Source organism: Natator depressus, chromosome 2 (assembly GCF_965152275.1).
Source record: "Natator depressus isolate rNatDep1 chromosome 2, rNatDep2.hap1, whole genome shotgun sequence".
Lineage (NCBI taxonomy): Eukaryota > Metazoa > Chordata > Testudines > Cheloniidae > Natator > Natator depressus.
Window position 1 is genome coordinate 74,005,771 of NC_134235.1, and position 18,660 is coordinate 74,024,430.

Genomic DNA, 18,660 nt, shown 5'->3' on the forward strand with positions numbered 1-18,660 from the left:
CCTGATGTGCCATTCAAAAAGCTTCAAAAGATTATTTTTTTAAGAAAGGTTCGATATGTCCCGAGGCTATCGGTTTTGAGTTAAACTGGGTGAAGTAGAAATATTTTACTCATCAGCTTTGCAGTCACAGAGTTTGCCTCAGCTAGAACAAAACTGCTGAGGCATTTAGAGAAAATTAACCCCCCATCCTGGCAGCCAGATGTGACTGGTTTCTGATGAATGCACATGAGTGGGCTGAAAAATCAAGAGACTGTGAAATTCCTGTCAGGTCTGTACAGTGCAGAATGGGCTATTGACTGCTTTCTATATTTCCCTCCATCATTCTTCTTGAACACTGCCATTAATTTCCTCTCCTGCTCTGACTTTTTTCCCCCTTCTTCCTCCCTTTAGCTCTCTGTGCTGCAAAGCAGGATGCACAAAGCATTGGTGGAGTACTTCAAACAGCGCGGCCTCTATAGCCAGGCTGGGCTGGCGAAGTTCCAGGCAGCCTCTCATGAGAATGCTCAGAAAATATTAGCTGTGCAGGTAGGTGATTGCAGAGAAGTAGGAAAGATCATTCTGATCTAGATTGAAAAGCAAATGATGGGTAGTGTGATGAAGCATTAAAACCATATCCCATCAGAGTTTTATAAATTTTTAACCTCTTTAATAAACTGGAATTGCATGAAGGATGAATTCAGTAAGTTAGCACATATACCATGCATAGTTTAAAAAAAGAGAAAGATTAGAGTTATTTCTCACAAACCTTCGAAAAGATTATTATAAATACATTGGATATAAACATTTGAAAAATATAGAGGCATCAGTACTGCTGTTCAGCTGTTTTAGAAAATGTTATTGTGTACAGTTTTGCAGATCTTACTGCCATGGTAAACAACACTGTCATTTTCATTTTATTCATATATAATTTCTTAAGTATGAAACTGCTATTTAGCTGAAGTACCACACCTTCATTATTAGGTTATGTGATAACTTCACCTTTCTCCACTAATAAACAACAGGCCAGGGGGAGGGGAAGGGGTAAGGGCAGAAAGGAGGGCACGGGGTTTAACAGTGGTTTCCTCACTGGGATATAATGTTTAATATTTTATGAGTTTTATTTTTCAAGGCATATGTTTACATTTACTGGGGAAAATTGCTTTTATGTAACATAGTTTAAATGTTCTGTTCTTTTTATCTCATGCAGTGGTATGTTGTTAATATTTTTGTAAAGCCACTCTTTTCAGTCTTTTAATGGCCATAACCAGTGGGCATTTGAGAAATGTTTGTAAAAGACTTGAGTGAAAAATGTCTTCAGTCCCGTTTTTTGCAAAATAAATACAAAAATTATGTAGCTGCTAGATCTTTAATGCATCTTATTCTTATACATTTTAATTTCTATTTTCCGCTATAGAGTTTTGCTGTACAGTCCTAAGATTGCCATATTTGTATTAAACTTTAATATTCTGCAATTCCACTTCACAACTATTATTAGCATTATTTAAGGAAAAAACTAGCTTAAACAAAACTTTTAGAACTACTTTAAATTGCATCATCACTGTGATCCAGTCTCAAAACCTTGATTGAGGATTTTTTTAAACCCGTGGCTTTTGTTATATACATCCAAATGTGTTTCATGGTTGTTGAAGATTCAGAAAATCCAAATCATATTAACGGAAAAAAAGAAAAGGAAAAACTAATTGAAAAATAAAAATAGAATGAGATTTTCCACTCTTCTAGTGATTTGAAATGCTCTGTTAATTTTTATGGAGTATTTAGTCAGTATTCTCTTTTTTTTGGTCAAATATTATACGAGAATTGTGTGCTTATTAAGACAAATAAGCAGTGAATTATACATAAAATTTTACATTTAAAATTTGAAAAACTGGAAATGCTTCCTTTTGAATCTCACAACGGCATAGCTATGATGATGAGTCTTGATCTCTTTTGTATTCAACTCCCTAGCTGTGATGAAGAAAAGAGGTGATTAATATGCAGTCTAGAGCTCATGAATAATAACAACAGTTACGTAGAAGCCACAGGTGCCAGGTGGTTTCCTCACATATGAATCTTTAAGTTAGTCTAGTCTAATGTTATGTAGCATTTTAATGGCAGTGCTATGAACATAACCTGTGATTGAAGACTTATATCGATAACTAGTCTATATTGTAATGAATGAGCTGTCTGGAAATCCTTTGTTCTTGCATAAAATAAATTATTTCTATCATTCACATTGAGACTAAATTGTCTCTATAAATTCAGTTATCCTGAACAATTGAAATAGCTAGACATGGGCCTATACCCATCCTTCAGACACTAACCTCATCAACATTTGGGGAAGTTCAGGTCCAAATTTTGCAGCTCAGAACTATCTTTAAAAACAGCATTTTAGTTAGTGTTTCAGAAACACTGGAACAGTGTATTTTCTATGTTCTGATTACACCCATTCTGATTTGGATTCTGTTATTCAAATGCCCCTTCTATGTTCGTTACACAATTTTACCTGAAATGACTTTATGGTAGGGCTTGCCTACCTTGTGGGTTAATGCATTCTGTGGATGTGTGATTTCTAAAGCAGACTAACATGCTGCACATTGACTCTCCGACCTCTGCTTGAATGGAAGGGTCTAAAGAGAGGGACAAGTTGAAGATAAGGCCCAGGTTTCAGGCCTGCATGACAGAGACAATGGTGATGTTGTCCACAGTGACTTTGAAAAGAGGGAGAGGAGAGGATTTTAGGGGAAAGATAAAGAGCTCTGTTTTGCTCAGATTAAGCTTGAGTGGATGGCTGGATGTCAGTGATGAGATGTCAGAAAGACAGATTGAAATTTTAGTTTGGACAGAATGAGACAGGTAAGAGGTGGAGCGGTAGATCATATCATGATTGTTGAAGTCATATATGTGAATAAGATAACCCAGAGACAGTGTAGAGGGAGAAGAGCAAGGGCCCAATATAGAGCCCTGTGAGACTCCCCCTGAAAGACGGAGCACTGAAGAGGAAGATCCTCCAAATGACACACTGAAGGAGCACTTAAAGAGGTCGGAGGAGAACCAGGAGAGGATTGAGTCACAAAAGCCAAAGGCGGACAAGATTTCAAGAAGAAGACTGTGGTTGACAGTGTCATAAAAGAGCTGAGAATTCAAGTAGGATAAGAATGGAGTGTTTTGTGTATTTGTTCATGTGCTTATTGATCACGGTAGTGATCAATGGCTCCATGTCTAGTTGGCAGCCGGTGTCAAGTGGAGTGCCCCAGGGGTCGGTCCTGGGGCCGGTTTTGTTCAATATCTTCATAAATGATCTGGAGGATGGTGTGGATTGCACTCTCAGCAAATTTGCGGATGATACTAAACTGGGAGGAGTGGTAGATACGCTAGAGGGGAGGGATAGGATACAGAAGGACCTAGACAAATTGGAGGATTGGGCCAAAAGAAATCTGATGAGGTTCAATAAGGATAAGTGCAGGGTCCTGCACTTAGGATGGAAGAATCCAATGCACCGCTACAGACTAGGGACCGAATGGCTAGGCAGCAGTTCTGCAGAAAAGGACCTAGGGGTGACAGTGGACGAGAAGCTGGATATGAGTCAACAGTGTGCCCTTGTTGCCAAGAAGGCCAATGGCATTTTGGGATGTATAAGTAGGGGCATAGCGAGCAGATCGAGGGACGTGATCGTTCCCCTCTATTCGACACTGGTGAGGCCTCATCTGGAGTACTTTGTCCAGTTTTGGGCCCCACACTACAAGAAGGATGTGGATAAATTGGAGAGAGTCCAGCGAAGGGCAACAAAAATGATTAGGGGTCTAGAGCACATGACTTATGAGGAGAGGCTGAGGGAGCTGGGATTGTTTAGTCTGCAGAAGAGAAGAATGAGGGGGGATTTGATAGCTGCTTTCAACTACCTGAAAGGGGGTTCCAAAGAGGATGGCTCTAGACTGTTCTCAATGGTAGCAGATGACAGAACGAGGAGTAATGGTCTCAAGTTGCAATGGGGGAGGTTTAGATTGGATATTAGGAAAAACTTTTTCACTAAGAGGGTGGTGAAACACTGGAATGCGTTACCTAGGGAGGTGGTAGAATCTCCTTCCTTAGAGGTTTTTAAGGTCAGGCTTGATAAAGCCCTGGTTGGGATGATTTAGTTGGGGACTGGTCCTGCTTTGAGCAGGGGGTTGGACTAGATGACCTTCTGGGGTCCCTTCCAACCCTGATATTCTATGATTCTATGATTCTATGATTATGTCTGAGAAAATAAACATATGAGATTGGGTTGCTACTGTAGGAAATCTTGGGTACAGAGAGAGGCTTTACTCTTAATTCTGATTGCTGCAAAGTTGGTGATCAGTCTTATTTCATTTGGCAGTGTTCCATAATTCTCATTGTGGACAGGAAACTGCAGAACCCACCAAAGCGACCAGAGTCAAAGGCCATCTTTATGATACCATCCCCACAGATTACCTGCTGACCTTCCTTGGCCCTCATGGCACCGTACTTCATGCCCAGAACAGAGGGATCCTACATAATGGAAAAGAAAAATGCCTAAATTAACGATGAGTGGAAAAAATAGGTTTTCATAATTGTCTCACTTAAAATGTATAAGCCAAGAGGCCAAGTCCTAAAACGATTTACCAAGTGTAGAGCTTACTCTTGGGAATAATCACACCGAAATCAATGGGACTGTTCACGGTAATAAGCAGTATGCCTGGTAATAAGCATAATTGGTGAAGCACAGGCTGCTTGGTGTCTCTGGAGCATTTAATTCAAGCTGCCCATAAATCCCCCTTCCACCTGAGCACCTAAGGCCAGCTGGCCCAGCCTTAAAAGTGGCTGCTTTTTAAGTGGCGGAGTTTCATTGCAGACTTAAATTATGCGTGGACAGATAGGGCCAAGATTATGCTCAATAAAGCAGAGAGGGGGAGTCACCAGGGAGCCAGCTACCACTCACTGCTTCTCTGCCAAGCCCTAACATAGATTGCAGCGATGTGGGAGCTCCCCCAACATGCAATAGCTGGCAGCAGAACCAAGGCACTGTCCAACCAGTTGAGCATAACCAGAATACATTGCACTCCATGTAAACCTCCTCCCTGCCTCAGAAGCTGTGAAGAAGATGGTGTACCTGGAAGATCACTGAGCTGGTTCTATACTTGCTGGGCACTCCTCAAGAGCTAGGAGGATACGTCCAGTGCCTGTTCCCTTTTTGTCACCTCAGCAGCGTAAAAAGAGCAAAGTGGAGCAGAAAATCTGCACCATAACTTGGAATCAGTTTGTACAATTTATCAAACACATTGGATCTTTTCACGACAGACTTTTGTATAGTTATTATTTGTTATTAACTTGAGCTTGGCAGGTATGAGAGATTAGAAAGTATGCGCTAAGTAGAGAAAAGATAAGGGTCTAAGGGTAAAAAAGGCAACAACGCTAGTGGCATCCAAAGCACCAAAAATAATGTGAGTGTCCCCCATGAAGCCAGAATTTCTGGGACCACCACCTGATCAGGTATAAACACTTATATTTCTTTTTCCACTGGTTACATATTTTCTCTAACATGCTGCTAGAACCGGGAATAAAATGCACATTCAGAAAAGCTTTTGATTTTTATGCTTTTTACTAAACTAAATGTATAAGATCATGGAGGAAATCTACTTTTGTCCATATATTATATATGGGTGCTGTAACCCATTCTTTTTTTTCTAAAAGTAAAATATATATGCTACTTTACTTTGTATGGCCCCTTTTATTTCAGCCCTCAAAACGTTTTAAAATGTAGATTCCAATGCTAGCATTACCCATGTAGTCGCTTTGTGTTTTCATGTTTAAATTCTGCCTTTGAAATAGAAGGGATCCATTAAGTGCTCATACTCACAGTGATTATACTTGCAGTGGAAAACACAATTTAAAAATGTCAAATTTCAGTTGTGATGTTTAAAAAAAGGATTAAGGATTTCACTTTTATAATATAAGAATAAACATGCCTGAATGCAGATTTACAGTGGAGTACATTGCTGATGCATAAGTCATTGGCTCAAATAATTCATGCTGGCAATTTGGCCTCTTTACTTGTATTTTTGGAGAGAAGAGTATGGGAAACTTACTTCTTGGGCAAGGTTATCATGTCTTCTTACTATCTTCCCTCTTCCCACCTCTCTCTCGTTCAAAATCTCCCTTGGTACTCTCTGAGAGCACCCAATGGCAGAATTTGACAGATCAGAATTCAAGGGTGATCTAATTTAAACAGTGTTTTCCTTAAATTCTGGGGAGCTTTCAGATGTCTTTAATGTCTCTGAGGGAAGAATTTGTGTGGAACTAAGAGAAAGTTCTACATGTGAGGTCATACACTAAACTGACTTTTGATCCAAACATAATTGCATGGGAGTTAAAGCCCATAATATACAGTAGGAAAGGAATAATGGCTGTTATTGGAGCTTATGCCAATTTTTCTGAAAATCAAAGCTGTAGGGGGTTCTTCCTTGTCCAGGTTTGAGACAGGTTGGTGCAGTGATATGCAGGAAAACACACTGCTGTTATGTGTGCTATCCTTGTTCTATAGATCACCAGAGGATTTCAGTTTCCAGGAAACCTTGCACAAGCACTAAATACATTTTTCAATCAGTTACAGAATACAAAATATATCTTAAGAAAAGAATTCAGATTAAAAAGGTTAGCTGCGCACTCACACACAAGTGTACAAGGTATTTTTTTATTTCCAAAGGTATTTGCTGTACAACTGAAATTTTGCCTAGTAAGTTGCACAGTACTGTTGTGGAGTTTTGATTATTTGGTTCTTCAGTAGCTTGGGTATTCATCTACTTTAATCATGACAGTTATGAATGCTTTATGGCAATCTGGTGAATTACCTGAAATGGCAAGTGTTGGCTGAACTTTTGAAGCTGTATAGTGATGAGTGTATCTATATTTTAGCCCTGTAACTATAACTCAATCCTGACCTTTGTAGGTTTAGACCATCCTTTCTAGATGAAGTTTTTTGTTTGTTTTTTTCCAGCTATAGTCCCATTGCCAAAATTGTCTTTATGGCTAAATACTGGGAAAGAAAGTATCATTAGTGTCATCGTTGAAACTTTATATTGTTTGACAAATGGTTTCCTCTGATACTCAGACCACAGGACTGCCATTGAAAGAGTATGTAAAGATTGTGAGCCTGGCTCTCCACTGCCTTGCCCCTTGCATAGTCATTCGCAGTTGCGCAAAGTGGCTATAAAAGTCTACCATCAGTTCTCAGAGTTTGGAGAATTCTGATCTGATAGTATTTTACATTCACTTTGCTCAGCTTAAATGACTACATAAGGTGCAAGGCAGAAAAGGATCAGTCCCCTTTTGTTTCAGTTTGACTCCAATGTTCTTCCACTATTATGGCTTTTTCCAGTTGCACTAAACTTTATGAATTATCCTGGGGTCTTTTTAAAATCGCTTGGGCAGGATTATCAGATGATGCAATTCAACATAGCCCAGTCACTTCAGTGGAATTATACTAATTTACACCAGAGGACATCTATCCTATTATGCTCTTTGGGCCATATCCTCATCTGGGCCATTTGGCAGAGGTCAGCAAAGGAAAGAAATCCTCCCTTCCAAGGTTGCAGAGTGTCAGAAAAGTTGCTGCAGTCATCCTTGTGGCTCCTACATCCTGTAATGAGGAAATAGTCAGTGCATCTGCTTAGTCCTGTATGATCCTGGCATCCTGTTCAACTGTCCTCATACCCAAATGCAGTTCCTCTTAGGACAGGGCCATCTATAATCATGGACACTGGTGGCAGGGTCTGCCCTCCTATCTTCTGAAAACAATTCATTCATGGTTTGCTTCTTATTTGTCAGATGGTAGTCAGTTTGTTAAGGCCATCCTTTGTTCTCTAACTTATTTACACAGGTGTGTTATGGTGTCCCTCAGGGTTGATGATCTTCAAATTCTTTATGCTCACTCTTTTATTTTTCTCTGTTATGGGTTGAGTTATCACCATTTATGCTGATTACACTCAGTTGCAGTTTTTTGCCTGCTGATTTCACTTTAGCAGTCTTGCTGTTTCTGTCTTGTCTTGGAGACATATGGAGTTAGATGACAGACAACTTTTCTTAAGGGGACATTGCTACACACTTTTTAATTAGTTTTAAACTTTTTATTATTTACTTGTGATTATTTGTAGTAAACATTTAGAAGATTGAAGATAAATTTCACTGAGTACCAATTCTCCCATTATTCATTTGTAAACATTTTTTGTATGTTTAAAGTGGAATTGGGACAAGTAAGATGGCCCTTTTTGTTTCTGCTCATATGGGCTAGTGGCTTTTGACTTGAACAGTTTGTCAGATAAGGCAAGTGAATGTCCTTGCACCCCACCTGAATGGCCATGCTTCTGCCATTAAGATCCAAATTCTGTTTGTCTCCATTGGCTCAAGATGGTCCATCAGTTCTAGAGCACACTGAACATAATTAGAACTTTCCATTCCTCCCTGTAATGCTTGTCTTATACTTTTTATTTAGGGGTATTTTCATTTCACCTACCAGGAGGGCCACACTTACTTGGCCTTCCAGTTAATATGTTCTTCTAATTCGACATGGGGATCAGTAGGTAGGATGTCACTCCAGAAGTCTAAGACTTTTCCCCTTAAATGCTTATGTAATCTGGATCAGAATCCCTGGCTTTTTTCACAATCTGATCTCAAACTTGGTCCTTTAAATCAGCATACTGTTGAGTTTTCTGACTAGGTAGATCCAAATGATGACCATATCAAGTTCTCCCCAGGAACTGTGGATTCACTCCTTTCATGTTGGTGGCACAGTGGCAAGAGCAGCTGACCCTGGCATGGGTTCTCATAGATACTCATGTTTGATGATCTCTATGATGGAGGGGACTTCTGTGGGGAGAAAGGAGAGGCTAGTCTCAAAAAACACCTTTGATTTCCTTGACTCTCTGGTACATTCCTTCACTTCTCCTGGCATAGGGCAAAATTCTGATGTCAATACTCAGACAAATCTCCCATTAAAATATATGAGGTGACGTGCATATAGACATGTGTATAGCACTTGGTGTAAATGAGTTGCATTTAGGTTTTGATGCCTTTAGTGCCCCACCCTCATCAAGCAAAGTATCACTTTCTCTAAAGCACTGATGCCAGCCTCTTAGTAATTGTGCATGGCCTCCAGTGGCCTTGCTACTAATACTGTCTGCATGGGTAACCAACCCAGTATATCCTAAAAGACAACAATAGAAATATTGCAGGACCTGCTAACTTCTTATAAAGAGAGTTGCTTCAGTTGCCCAATCCAAGTGTTCAACCTCCTCCTTTACAGATGGTAGAGTTCTAGGTCCCTCTTTCCATAAGCAGCATAAGCCTCACTTTTTTTGTAAAGGTTCCAAAACATCTAGCTAGCCAGTCATTCTCAGCTTGGGAGGCTCTTCTTATTGAAGGTTAGACTAGGAGCCTTCTACTCTGGTTATCTCAGACACATAAGTAATCAATATTATTCAGCATATCCACATTTTTTCCCAGAATACCTCGCAAATTGGCCCACAAGAGAATGCATTCAAGCTCAACAGTATCCAAGAGTGATGATGCCAGAAATCCAATACCTCTCTGTCAAAAATACTATCTAGCCTGTGCCATGGTAATAAAAAGGGGAAACCCTTTTTATTATAAGTACTCCTTAGTAACCAAAAAGAGAGAAGAGTTGAGATCCATCCTGTCTCTTAGAGTCTTGGCCTAAGCACCAATGATACTGCCCATGCAAAAATGCTAAAAACTTTTTCATTGTAGGGAAGTATCATAGTAACTGTCAGACTAACCAAGTCGAGCTTTGGCAAGTACCACACAACAGTGCTCAATTCAAAAAATACTTTTTCCACTCAAGTTTAAATGAACAGTAACCAATGCTGCATGACCTTTACCTCCATTAGAAAACTAATCCCACTGCTCAACAAATAATTAATAATAATAATTTCCTCTGTATAGTGCTGGAGTTGAGAGTATGAGCTGCTGCAGGATATCAAGGATAGTTTCAGAGCAGGAAGAATATTTATCAGGGCTTTGCATACTATGGTAACAAATAAAGAAGGTCAGTTTGCTTCAGACTGAATCAGACCAAGCATTGGTCCTTTGTGTGTGATATTTTCAAACTTGTTGTGCATGACACTTTATGCTTTCACAAAGTGGCACAACAGGATCAGGAAATATCAATAATATAGCAACTGGCTCATACTTATATTTACCATAAGAACAATTGGTTCATTTCCCCAAACTATATCCAGGGCACATCCGTGCGCCATAGAAAAACAGCAAAGAAACCCACCACACATGGAATGCCAGTAATGAATAGGATTTGGGGGAGCGCAAACAATTATTTTATATACAAAAACAATTTAATTTCGTGAATATCAACATCACAATGGTTGATATATTGGTAAATGGATTTGTTGAACATTATGATTAATTTGGCATACATAAAATTATTTGTCATTTAATAATATATTAAATACACACAAAACACTGTGTTAAAAGAACATTATTAGGAAATGCCATAATTCAAGCTGTGCATGCAACCTCCTTTTGTATATGCAGTATGATACAGTCTTTAATTACATGGTCATATTTTATTGCATAGGACCCCTGCCTCATTCAGTGTAAAGAATGGACACTGTTCACTTAATGAGCAGCTATTCAATATTTTTTTTACCCCTTGTTCAACGTGTGGCCCGAAGCCTTATTTACTGCATATTGTTCAAACTTGCTCCGAAGACAATTATTAATTCCTTCATGGGCTTTTCTATGGTTCTCATCATTACATTATCCATATGCTTCAGAAATATTAATACATTTATATTCACAAAACCCTTGTGAGGTGGTGGGCTATTTTTATTCCCATGTTACAGATGGGGAGCTGAGGAACAGAGAGATTATAGTCTAAAGTATCTACTAATTTTGGGTGCCCACTTTGAGAAAACTAGGATCTGATTTTTCAAAATACTTAGCATTAAATAGCACTTTATCTGTTCAAAGCACAGCTCCTATTGACTTCAGTTGCAGTTGTGAGTGCTCAGTACTGCTGGAAATCAGATCCCAGTGTTTCAAGTTGGGCACCCAGAAAATGAGGAACACACAGTTAGTGACCACTTGTGAAAAGTTTGGTTTAAATGACTTGCCTAGCATCATATAGGAACTCCGAGGTGTAAGGAGGGATAGAATCCAATTCTCCAGGCCAATATTCGACTGCTTTAACTATGAGACCATCCTTTCTCTTCCTGCAGTTCCCTGCCTCATTTACTTCACACCTTCCAATTTCTGCAACAAATGAAGCAGGGGTCCTACAGACAAGTCTCCTTCACTGCATAACTCAGAGCAAGTCCATTCTGTGCACTGAATGAAGCAGGGATCCTGTGAAAAAGTAGCAAAGATTCCTGTGGCACCTTATAGACCAACAGACATATTGGAGCATAAGCTTTCGTGGGTGAATACCCACTTTGTCGGATGCATGTAGTGTAAATGCATTTGACGAAGTGGGTATTCACCCACAAAAGCTTATGCTCCAATATGTCTGTTAGGGTATGTTTACACTACGGAATAAGGTCGAATTTATAGAAGTTGGTTTTTTAGAAATCGGTTTTATATATTCGAGTGTGTGTGTCCCCACAGAAGTGCATTAAGTGCATTAACTCGGCGGAGTGCTTCCACAGTACCGAGGCTAGAGTCGACTTCCAGAGCGTTGCACTGTGGGTAGCTATCCCACAGTTCCCGCAGTCTCCGCTGCCCATTGGAATTCTGGGTTGAGATCCCAATGCCTGATGGGGCTGAAACATTGTCGCGGGTGGTTCTGGGTACATATCGTCAGTCCCCCCTTCCCTCCCTCCCTCCCTCCGTGAAAGCAAGGGCAGACAATCGTTTCGCGCCTTTTTTCCTGAGTTACCTGTGCGGACGCCATACCACCGCAAGCATGATCAGGACATGGACACAGATTTCTCTGAAAGCATGGGCCCTGCCAATGCATGCATCATGGTGCTAATGGGGCAGGTTCATGCTGTGGAACGCCGATTCTGGGCTCGGGAAACAAGCACAGACTGGTGGGACCGCATAGTGTTGCAGGTCTGGGACGATTCCCAGTGGCTGCGAAACTTTCGCATGCGTAAGGGCACTTTCATGGAACTTTGTGACTTGCTTTCCCCTGCCCTGAAGCGCATGAATACCAAGATGAGAGCAGCCCTCACAGTTGAGAAGCGAGTGGCGATAGCCCTGTGGAAGCTTGCAACGCCAGACAGCTACCGGTCAGTTGGGAATCAATTTGGAGTGGGCAAATCTACTGTGGGGGCTGCTGTGATGCAAGTAGCCCACGCAATCAAAGATCTGCTGATATCAAGGGTAGTGACCCTGGGAAATGTGCAGGTCATAGTGGATGGCTTTGCTGCAATGGGATTCCCTAACTGTGGTGGGGCCATAGACGGAACCCATATCCCTATCTTGGCACCGGAGCACCAAGCCGGCGAGTACATAAACCGCAAGGGGTACTTTTCAATAGTGCTGCAAGCTCTGGTGGATCACAAGGGACGTTTCACCAACATCAACGTGGGATGGCCGGGAAAGGTACATGACGCTCGCATCTTCAGGAACTCTGGTCTGTTTCAAAAGCTTCAAGAAGGGACTTTATTCCCAGACCAGAAAATAACTGTTGGTGATGTTGAAATGCCTATATGTGTCCTTGGGGACCCAGCCTACCCCTTAATGCCATGGCTCATGAAGCCGTACACAGGCAGCCTGGACAGCAGTCAGGAGCTGTTCAACTACAGGCTGAGCAAGTGCAGAATGGTGGTAGAATGGGCATTTGGACGTTTAAAGGCGCGCTGGCGCAGTTTACTGACTCGCTTAGACCTCAGCGAAACCAATATTCCCACTGTTATTACTGCTTGCTGTGTGCTCCACAATATCTGTGAGAGTAAGGGGGAGACGTTTATGGCGGGGTGGGAGGTTGAGGCAAATCGCCTGGCTGCTGGTTACGCGCAGCCAGACACCAGGGTGGTTAGAAGAGCACAGGAGGGTGCGGTACGCATCAGAGAGGCTTTGAAAACCAGTTTCATGACTGGCCAGGCTACGGTGTGAAAGTTCTGTTTGTTTCTCCTTGATGAAACCCCCCGCCCCTTGGTTCACTCTACTTCCCTGTAAGCTAACCACCCTCCCCTCCTCCCTTTGATCACCGCTTGCAGAGGCAATAAAGTCATTGTTGCTTCACATTCATGCATTCTTTATTCATTCATCACACAAATAGGGGGATGACTACCAAGGTAGCCCAGGAGGGGTGGTGGAGGAGGGAAGGAAAATGCCACACAGCACTTTAAAAGTTTACAACTTTAAAATTTATTGAATGACAGCCTTCTTTTTTTGGGGCAATCCTCTGTGGTGGAGTGGCTGGTTGGCCGGTGGCCCCCCCACCGCGTTCTTGGGCGTCTGGGTGTGGAGGCTATGGAACTTGGGGACACTGGAACTGGAACTTGGTTACACAGGGGCTGTAGTGGCAGTCTGTGCTCCAGCTGCCTTTGCTGCAGCTCAACCATACACTGGAGCATACTGGTTTGGTCCTCCAGCAGCCTCAGCATTGAATCCTGCCTCCTCTCATCACGCTGCCGCCACATTCGAGCTTCAGCCCTCTCTTCACTCCCCACTTACTCTCTTCAGCCCACCACCTCTCCTCCTGGTCATTTTGTGCTTTCCTGCAGTCTGACATTATTTGCCTCCACGCATTCGTCTGTGCTCTGTCAGTGTGGGAGGACAGCATGAGCTCGGAGAACATTTCATCTCGAGTGCGTTTTTTTTTCTTTCTAATTTTCACTAGCCTCTGGGAAGGAGAAGATCCTGTGATCATTGAAACACATGCAGCTGGTGGAGAAAAGAAAAGGGACAGCGGTATTTAAAAAGACACATTTTATAAAACACTGGCTACACTCTTTCAGGGTAAACCTTGCTGTTAACATTACATACATAGCACATGTGCTTTCGTTACAAGGTCGCATTTTGCCTCCCCCCACCGCGTGGCTACCCCCTCAACCCTCCCCCCTCCCTGTGGCTAACAGCGGGGAACATTTCTGTTCAGCCGCAGGCAAACAGCCCAGCAGGAATGGGCTCCTCTGAGTGTCCCCTGAAGAAAAGCACCCTATTTCAACCAGGTGACCATGAATGATATCTCACTCTCCTGAGGATAACACAGAGAGATAAAGAACGGATGTTGCTTGAACGCCAGCAAACATACACTGCCATGCTTTGTTGTACAATGATTCCCGAGTACGTGTTACTGGCCTGGAGTGGTAAAGTGTCCTACCATGAAGGACGCAATAAGTCTGCCCTCCCCAGAAACCTTTTGCAAAGGCTTTGGGAGTATATCCAGGAGAGCCGCGAATGCCAGGGCAAAGTAATCCTTTCACATGCTTGCTTTTAAACCATGTATAGTATTTTAAAAGGTACACTCACCGGAGGTCCCTTCTCCGCCTGCTGGGTCCAGGAGGCAGCCTTGGGTGGGTTCAGGGAGTACTGGCTCCAGGTCCAGGGTGAGAAACAGTTCCTGGCTGTCGGGAAAACCAGTTTCTCTGCTTGCTTGCTGTGAGCTATCTACAACCTCATCATCATCATCATCTTCTTCGTCCCCAAAACCTGCTTCCGTATTGCCTCCATCTCCATTGAAGGAGTCAAACAACACGGCTGGGGTAGTGGTGGCTGAACCCCCTAAAATGGCATGCAGCTCATCATAGAAGCGGCATGTTTGGGGCTCTGACCCGGAGCGGCCGTTCGCCTCTCTGGTTTTCTGGTAGGCTTGCCTCAGCTCCTTCAGTTTCACGCGGCACTGCTTCGGGTCCCTGTTATAGCCTCTGTCCTTCATGCCCTGGGAGATTTTGACAAAGGTTTTGGCATTTCGAAAACTGGAACGGAGTTCTGATAGCACGGATTCCTCTCCCCATACAGCGATCAGATCCCGTACCTCCCGTTTGGTCCATGCTGGAGCTCTTTTGCGATTCTGAGACTCCATCATGGTCACCTCTGCTGATGAGCTCTGCATGGTCACCTGCAGCTTGCCACGCTGGCCAAACAGGAAATGAGATTCAAAAGTTCGCGGTTCTTTTCCTGTCTACCTGGCCAGTGCATCTGAGTTGAGAGTGCTGTCCAGAGCGGTCAAAATGGAGCACTCTGGGATAGCTCCCGGAGGCCAATACCGTCGAATTGTGTCCACAGTACCCCAAATTCGACCCGGCAAGGCCGATTTAAGCGCTAATCCACTTGTCAGGGGTGGAGTAAGGAAATCGATTTTAAGAGCCCTTTAAGTCGAAATAAAGGGCTTCATCGTGTGGACGGGTGCAGGTTTACATCGATTTAATGCTGCTAAATTCGACCTAAAGTCCTAGTGTAGACCAGGGCTAAGTCTATAAGGTGCCACAGGACTCTTTGCTGCTTTTACAGATCCAGACTAACACGGCTACCCCTCTGATATGTGAAAAATTAGTATGTGATCATGTAATTAAAGATGGTATCATAAAGCATGTGCACAGGAGATTGAACTGCGAGTCCTGGCTCAAGCAGCTGGCAACTTTGGAGCCATTAGCTGAGCTGGGAGCCAGGTGCCTCAAAGACTTGAGAGCCCCCAGGGATTCCTGGCTTCAGGGGAGGCAGCTTGGAAGCCCTGAGAGTCCTGGCTTCCAGGTTCCCTGCTGTCCAACTGTGAGACTGGGAGCCTTGGGAAACCAGATCTAGCCAGGGATGCTGAAGAGCCAGGCAGGTTAGCTGGCGGGAAACTAGGCAGGCAAGTTTAGAAACCTGTCTGGCAGGGAGGATTCCATTGGAATCTTACCTATGTTCCAGCAGAAAGTCATTCAAATTGACACGTTTCTGCAAAACATTTTGCTTCCGAGTCAACGAATTGTCATTTTCTTATGGAAAAATACTCCATCAGGAAATTTATGACCAATTCTACTTCTTATTCATTCTCTCCTCCAGTGCTGCTGCCCCTGTGCTTCAGAGTTATTCAGTTATTTTAACAGACTTACTGGTACGTGGAACAACAGAGGGGAAAACATACAATTACAAATAAAATTCCTTAAAATAACTTGGTATATCCTGTGAAATTTGTAAATTTTTTGCAGGGATGTATCATAGTTTCCCACCAGGTCCATTATTTTTTTCACCCATAATCATTCCCCAGTATGGAGCAAAATAGCTAAATACTGGGAAAGTCATCATTTTGGCACTATTTTCTTTGGAAAATAACAAGAAATGTAAGTTTAGATATTTCTGTGAATTCTCCAGTTATGTTAACATACACTCATACAGCCATAAAGCGGTTAATAGCCTCCCAAATAAGTCTCTCAAATAGCTCTAGCTGATACAAAATGTTGCTTTTAGGATGCTTTTGTCCTCTAATGACTATGTATACATATCTGGGTGTGTATGTTTAGAGAGAGGGGCTGAGAATGCAATATTCAAATTCAAATGAGGTTTTAGCTAGAATACGGGGTTCAAGTGTGAGGCTGAATCAGAAGTAGTGTTTGGATTGGATGTGATGGTATTGCAATCTCATGAGCTGCTCTTGTGAGATTTGGGCCGAAAGTGCAGAAGTTGTACGAGATCATTTGAATCACAAGATTTCTATAATCTTGAATAGGTGGAATATGGAGAGTTTTCATATTTATTGGTTTAGTTAAAGAAATCAGTGGTAATTTTGCATGAGCAAAGAACTCAACAATGAGCCAAAGAAAGGGGTGATTATTTAGCCACTATACATCAGCAAAAGAATCAAAGAATATTTTCTAGATTTGCCTTCACTGCAATAGATGCCTCCATTTTATAATTGAGAAAAATTAGAAATGTGGTGTTTCAGGAGGACATGGTTAGGGGTGGAATATTATGAAGTCATTGCCGTAAAATCAAATACTAATTGTGATGTTACAAGTTAAAAGTAGGAATTTAAAATCAATTTAGCTCGTGCAGTGAGTAATGAATTAGGGAGATATGATTATGAAATTTTATACTGATGATTTAACCTTGCAGCAGCACCTTGGGCTATCTGGGGTTGAATTACCTTCTTCTACCCATTTGTAGCATACATCATGCTGTATCACAGGTTTAAAGATGAAGTGTTATATGCTGAAAGCTTCTTTTTGGCAGCTCCTCTGTTTTTGTCATTATCCGAATTAATTATGGATCTCCAGTAAACATGTTGATATCTCATAGATTATAAACTCATCTATTGAACTCTTAACCATGGTTGAAAAGCAGATTATCTTATTTAAAGACAGTGGTTTAAAAATTTAGACATTTAATTTAATTATCTTTTCCCAGAAGTATATAAAGAAATCAGAACCCTAGGGTGAATAACATTATAGTTGTATAAGAAAACTTACAATAACATTTTTGCCTCAAACTCAATAATTTTAGTTATAATCACTAACTATGTTTTTGTTTTACAGAACCAGTATGATTTGGAAAAAGAATAAAATTGCTTTTAAAGTACAAAAATAATTATGAACCACTTGAAACGTAATGTCTGTGTTTTATTTCTCATCAGAATTCATTAGTGTGTAACATCAATAATTTAGCCCATCATTTGCCAACACTGACTTGGCTCAGTAGTTCAATCATGTAACCCTGTAAACTCACTTTCCATTAAAATGAATGTTGCTGACAAAGGATAACTAAAGAGATACTTCATTTATTAACTAAAGAGATACTTCATTTATCAACATTTTTAAATTAGGAGTTTGGGACCACAGATGCTTAGCTGGATAAATTATTCAATGGAATTTTTACATTAGGCCTAAAGACTTCTGTAGAATTAAATACAATGTTATCTGAAATTATAGCTGTCTTTCATTTACGTAACATGTAATTCATAGCATTCTATTCCAGAAGCCAACAGAGCCACCTGCAGAGAATCAAATGACCTACCAGAATGCAAACTTGACTGTCTTACTCAGAATTATAACATGTAATAGTTACCCTGTATCCTGATTGACTCAACGAAGCATTTCCCATAGAAAACTAATAACTTCTTACTACAAACATTCTAATCTCCTAAAGTCACAAAATATCAATTTGAGACATTAGATATGTTTAAACTATTTTATGGTGAGTCATTTCCCCAAATACAGCCTTTAAGACATTCGGATTCCACATCTATTGTCTTAGTCCCTTGCCTTTTCAATGTTTGAACCTCAATCAGCTACCTGTCCTATTTTAACAGGACACCAGTTGCATTTTCTAAACTTCTGACCTACATCTTGCTGATAGGCTGACACATCACAACTTGGACATAAGCATTTATTGTGTTTTTGAAATATATAGACTTCTACCGCACCTTGGGACAAAGTTAGAAATCAGTCAAAGTTCCTGCTTTATTATGTCCTCTCTGACTAGGTCGATCTGAGAAGATAAGACTCTCTGGGAAACCTGAACCTTTTTGGAGGAGAAACTAATGTACTATTCAGGACTAACACAAAACAACTGCCATCTGGCTTCCCCCTTTGGTATTGTACACTCCTAATGATCCCAGTCCTGTGCAGGAACCAGAAATCAGGGCTTAAGCAGCCAGGAAACAAGGCTTTTACTTAATGATTTCAATATAAACTACTATATTACCACCCTTCCACTTTAAATTCTTCCCCTTCTATGTGGAGGATTACTTTTGTCTGACAAGATACGGTACTGTCTCCCCAA

The 18,660-nt window shown here is 41.4% G+C and overlaps 1 protein-coding gene across 1 annotated transcript in view; it reads left to right on the forward strand.

The window, feature by feature from the left end:
* CCDC178 (coiled-coil domain containing 178) overlaps positions 1-18,660 on the forward strand; it is a 352,723-nt gene that overhangs the window by 309,318 nt on the left and 24,745 nt on the right. The window contains exon 17 of the mRNA XM_074944428.1: positions 391-525. Within this exon, the coding sequence (XP_074800529.1) occupies positions 391-525 (135 nt within the window). The remainder of the gene's footprint in view (positions 1-390; positions 526-18,660) is intronic.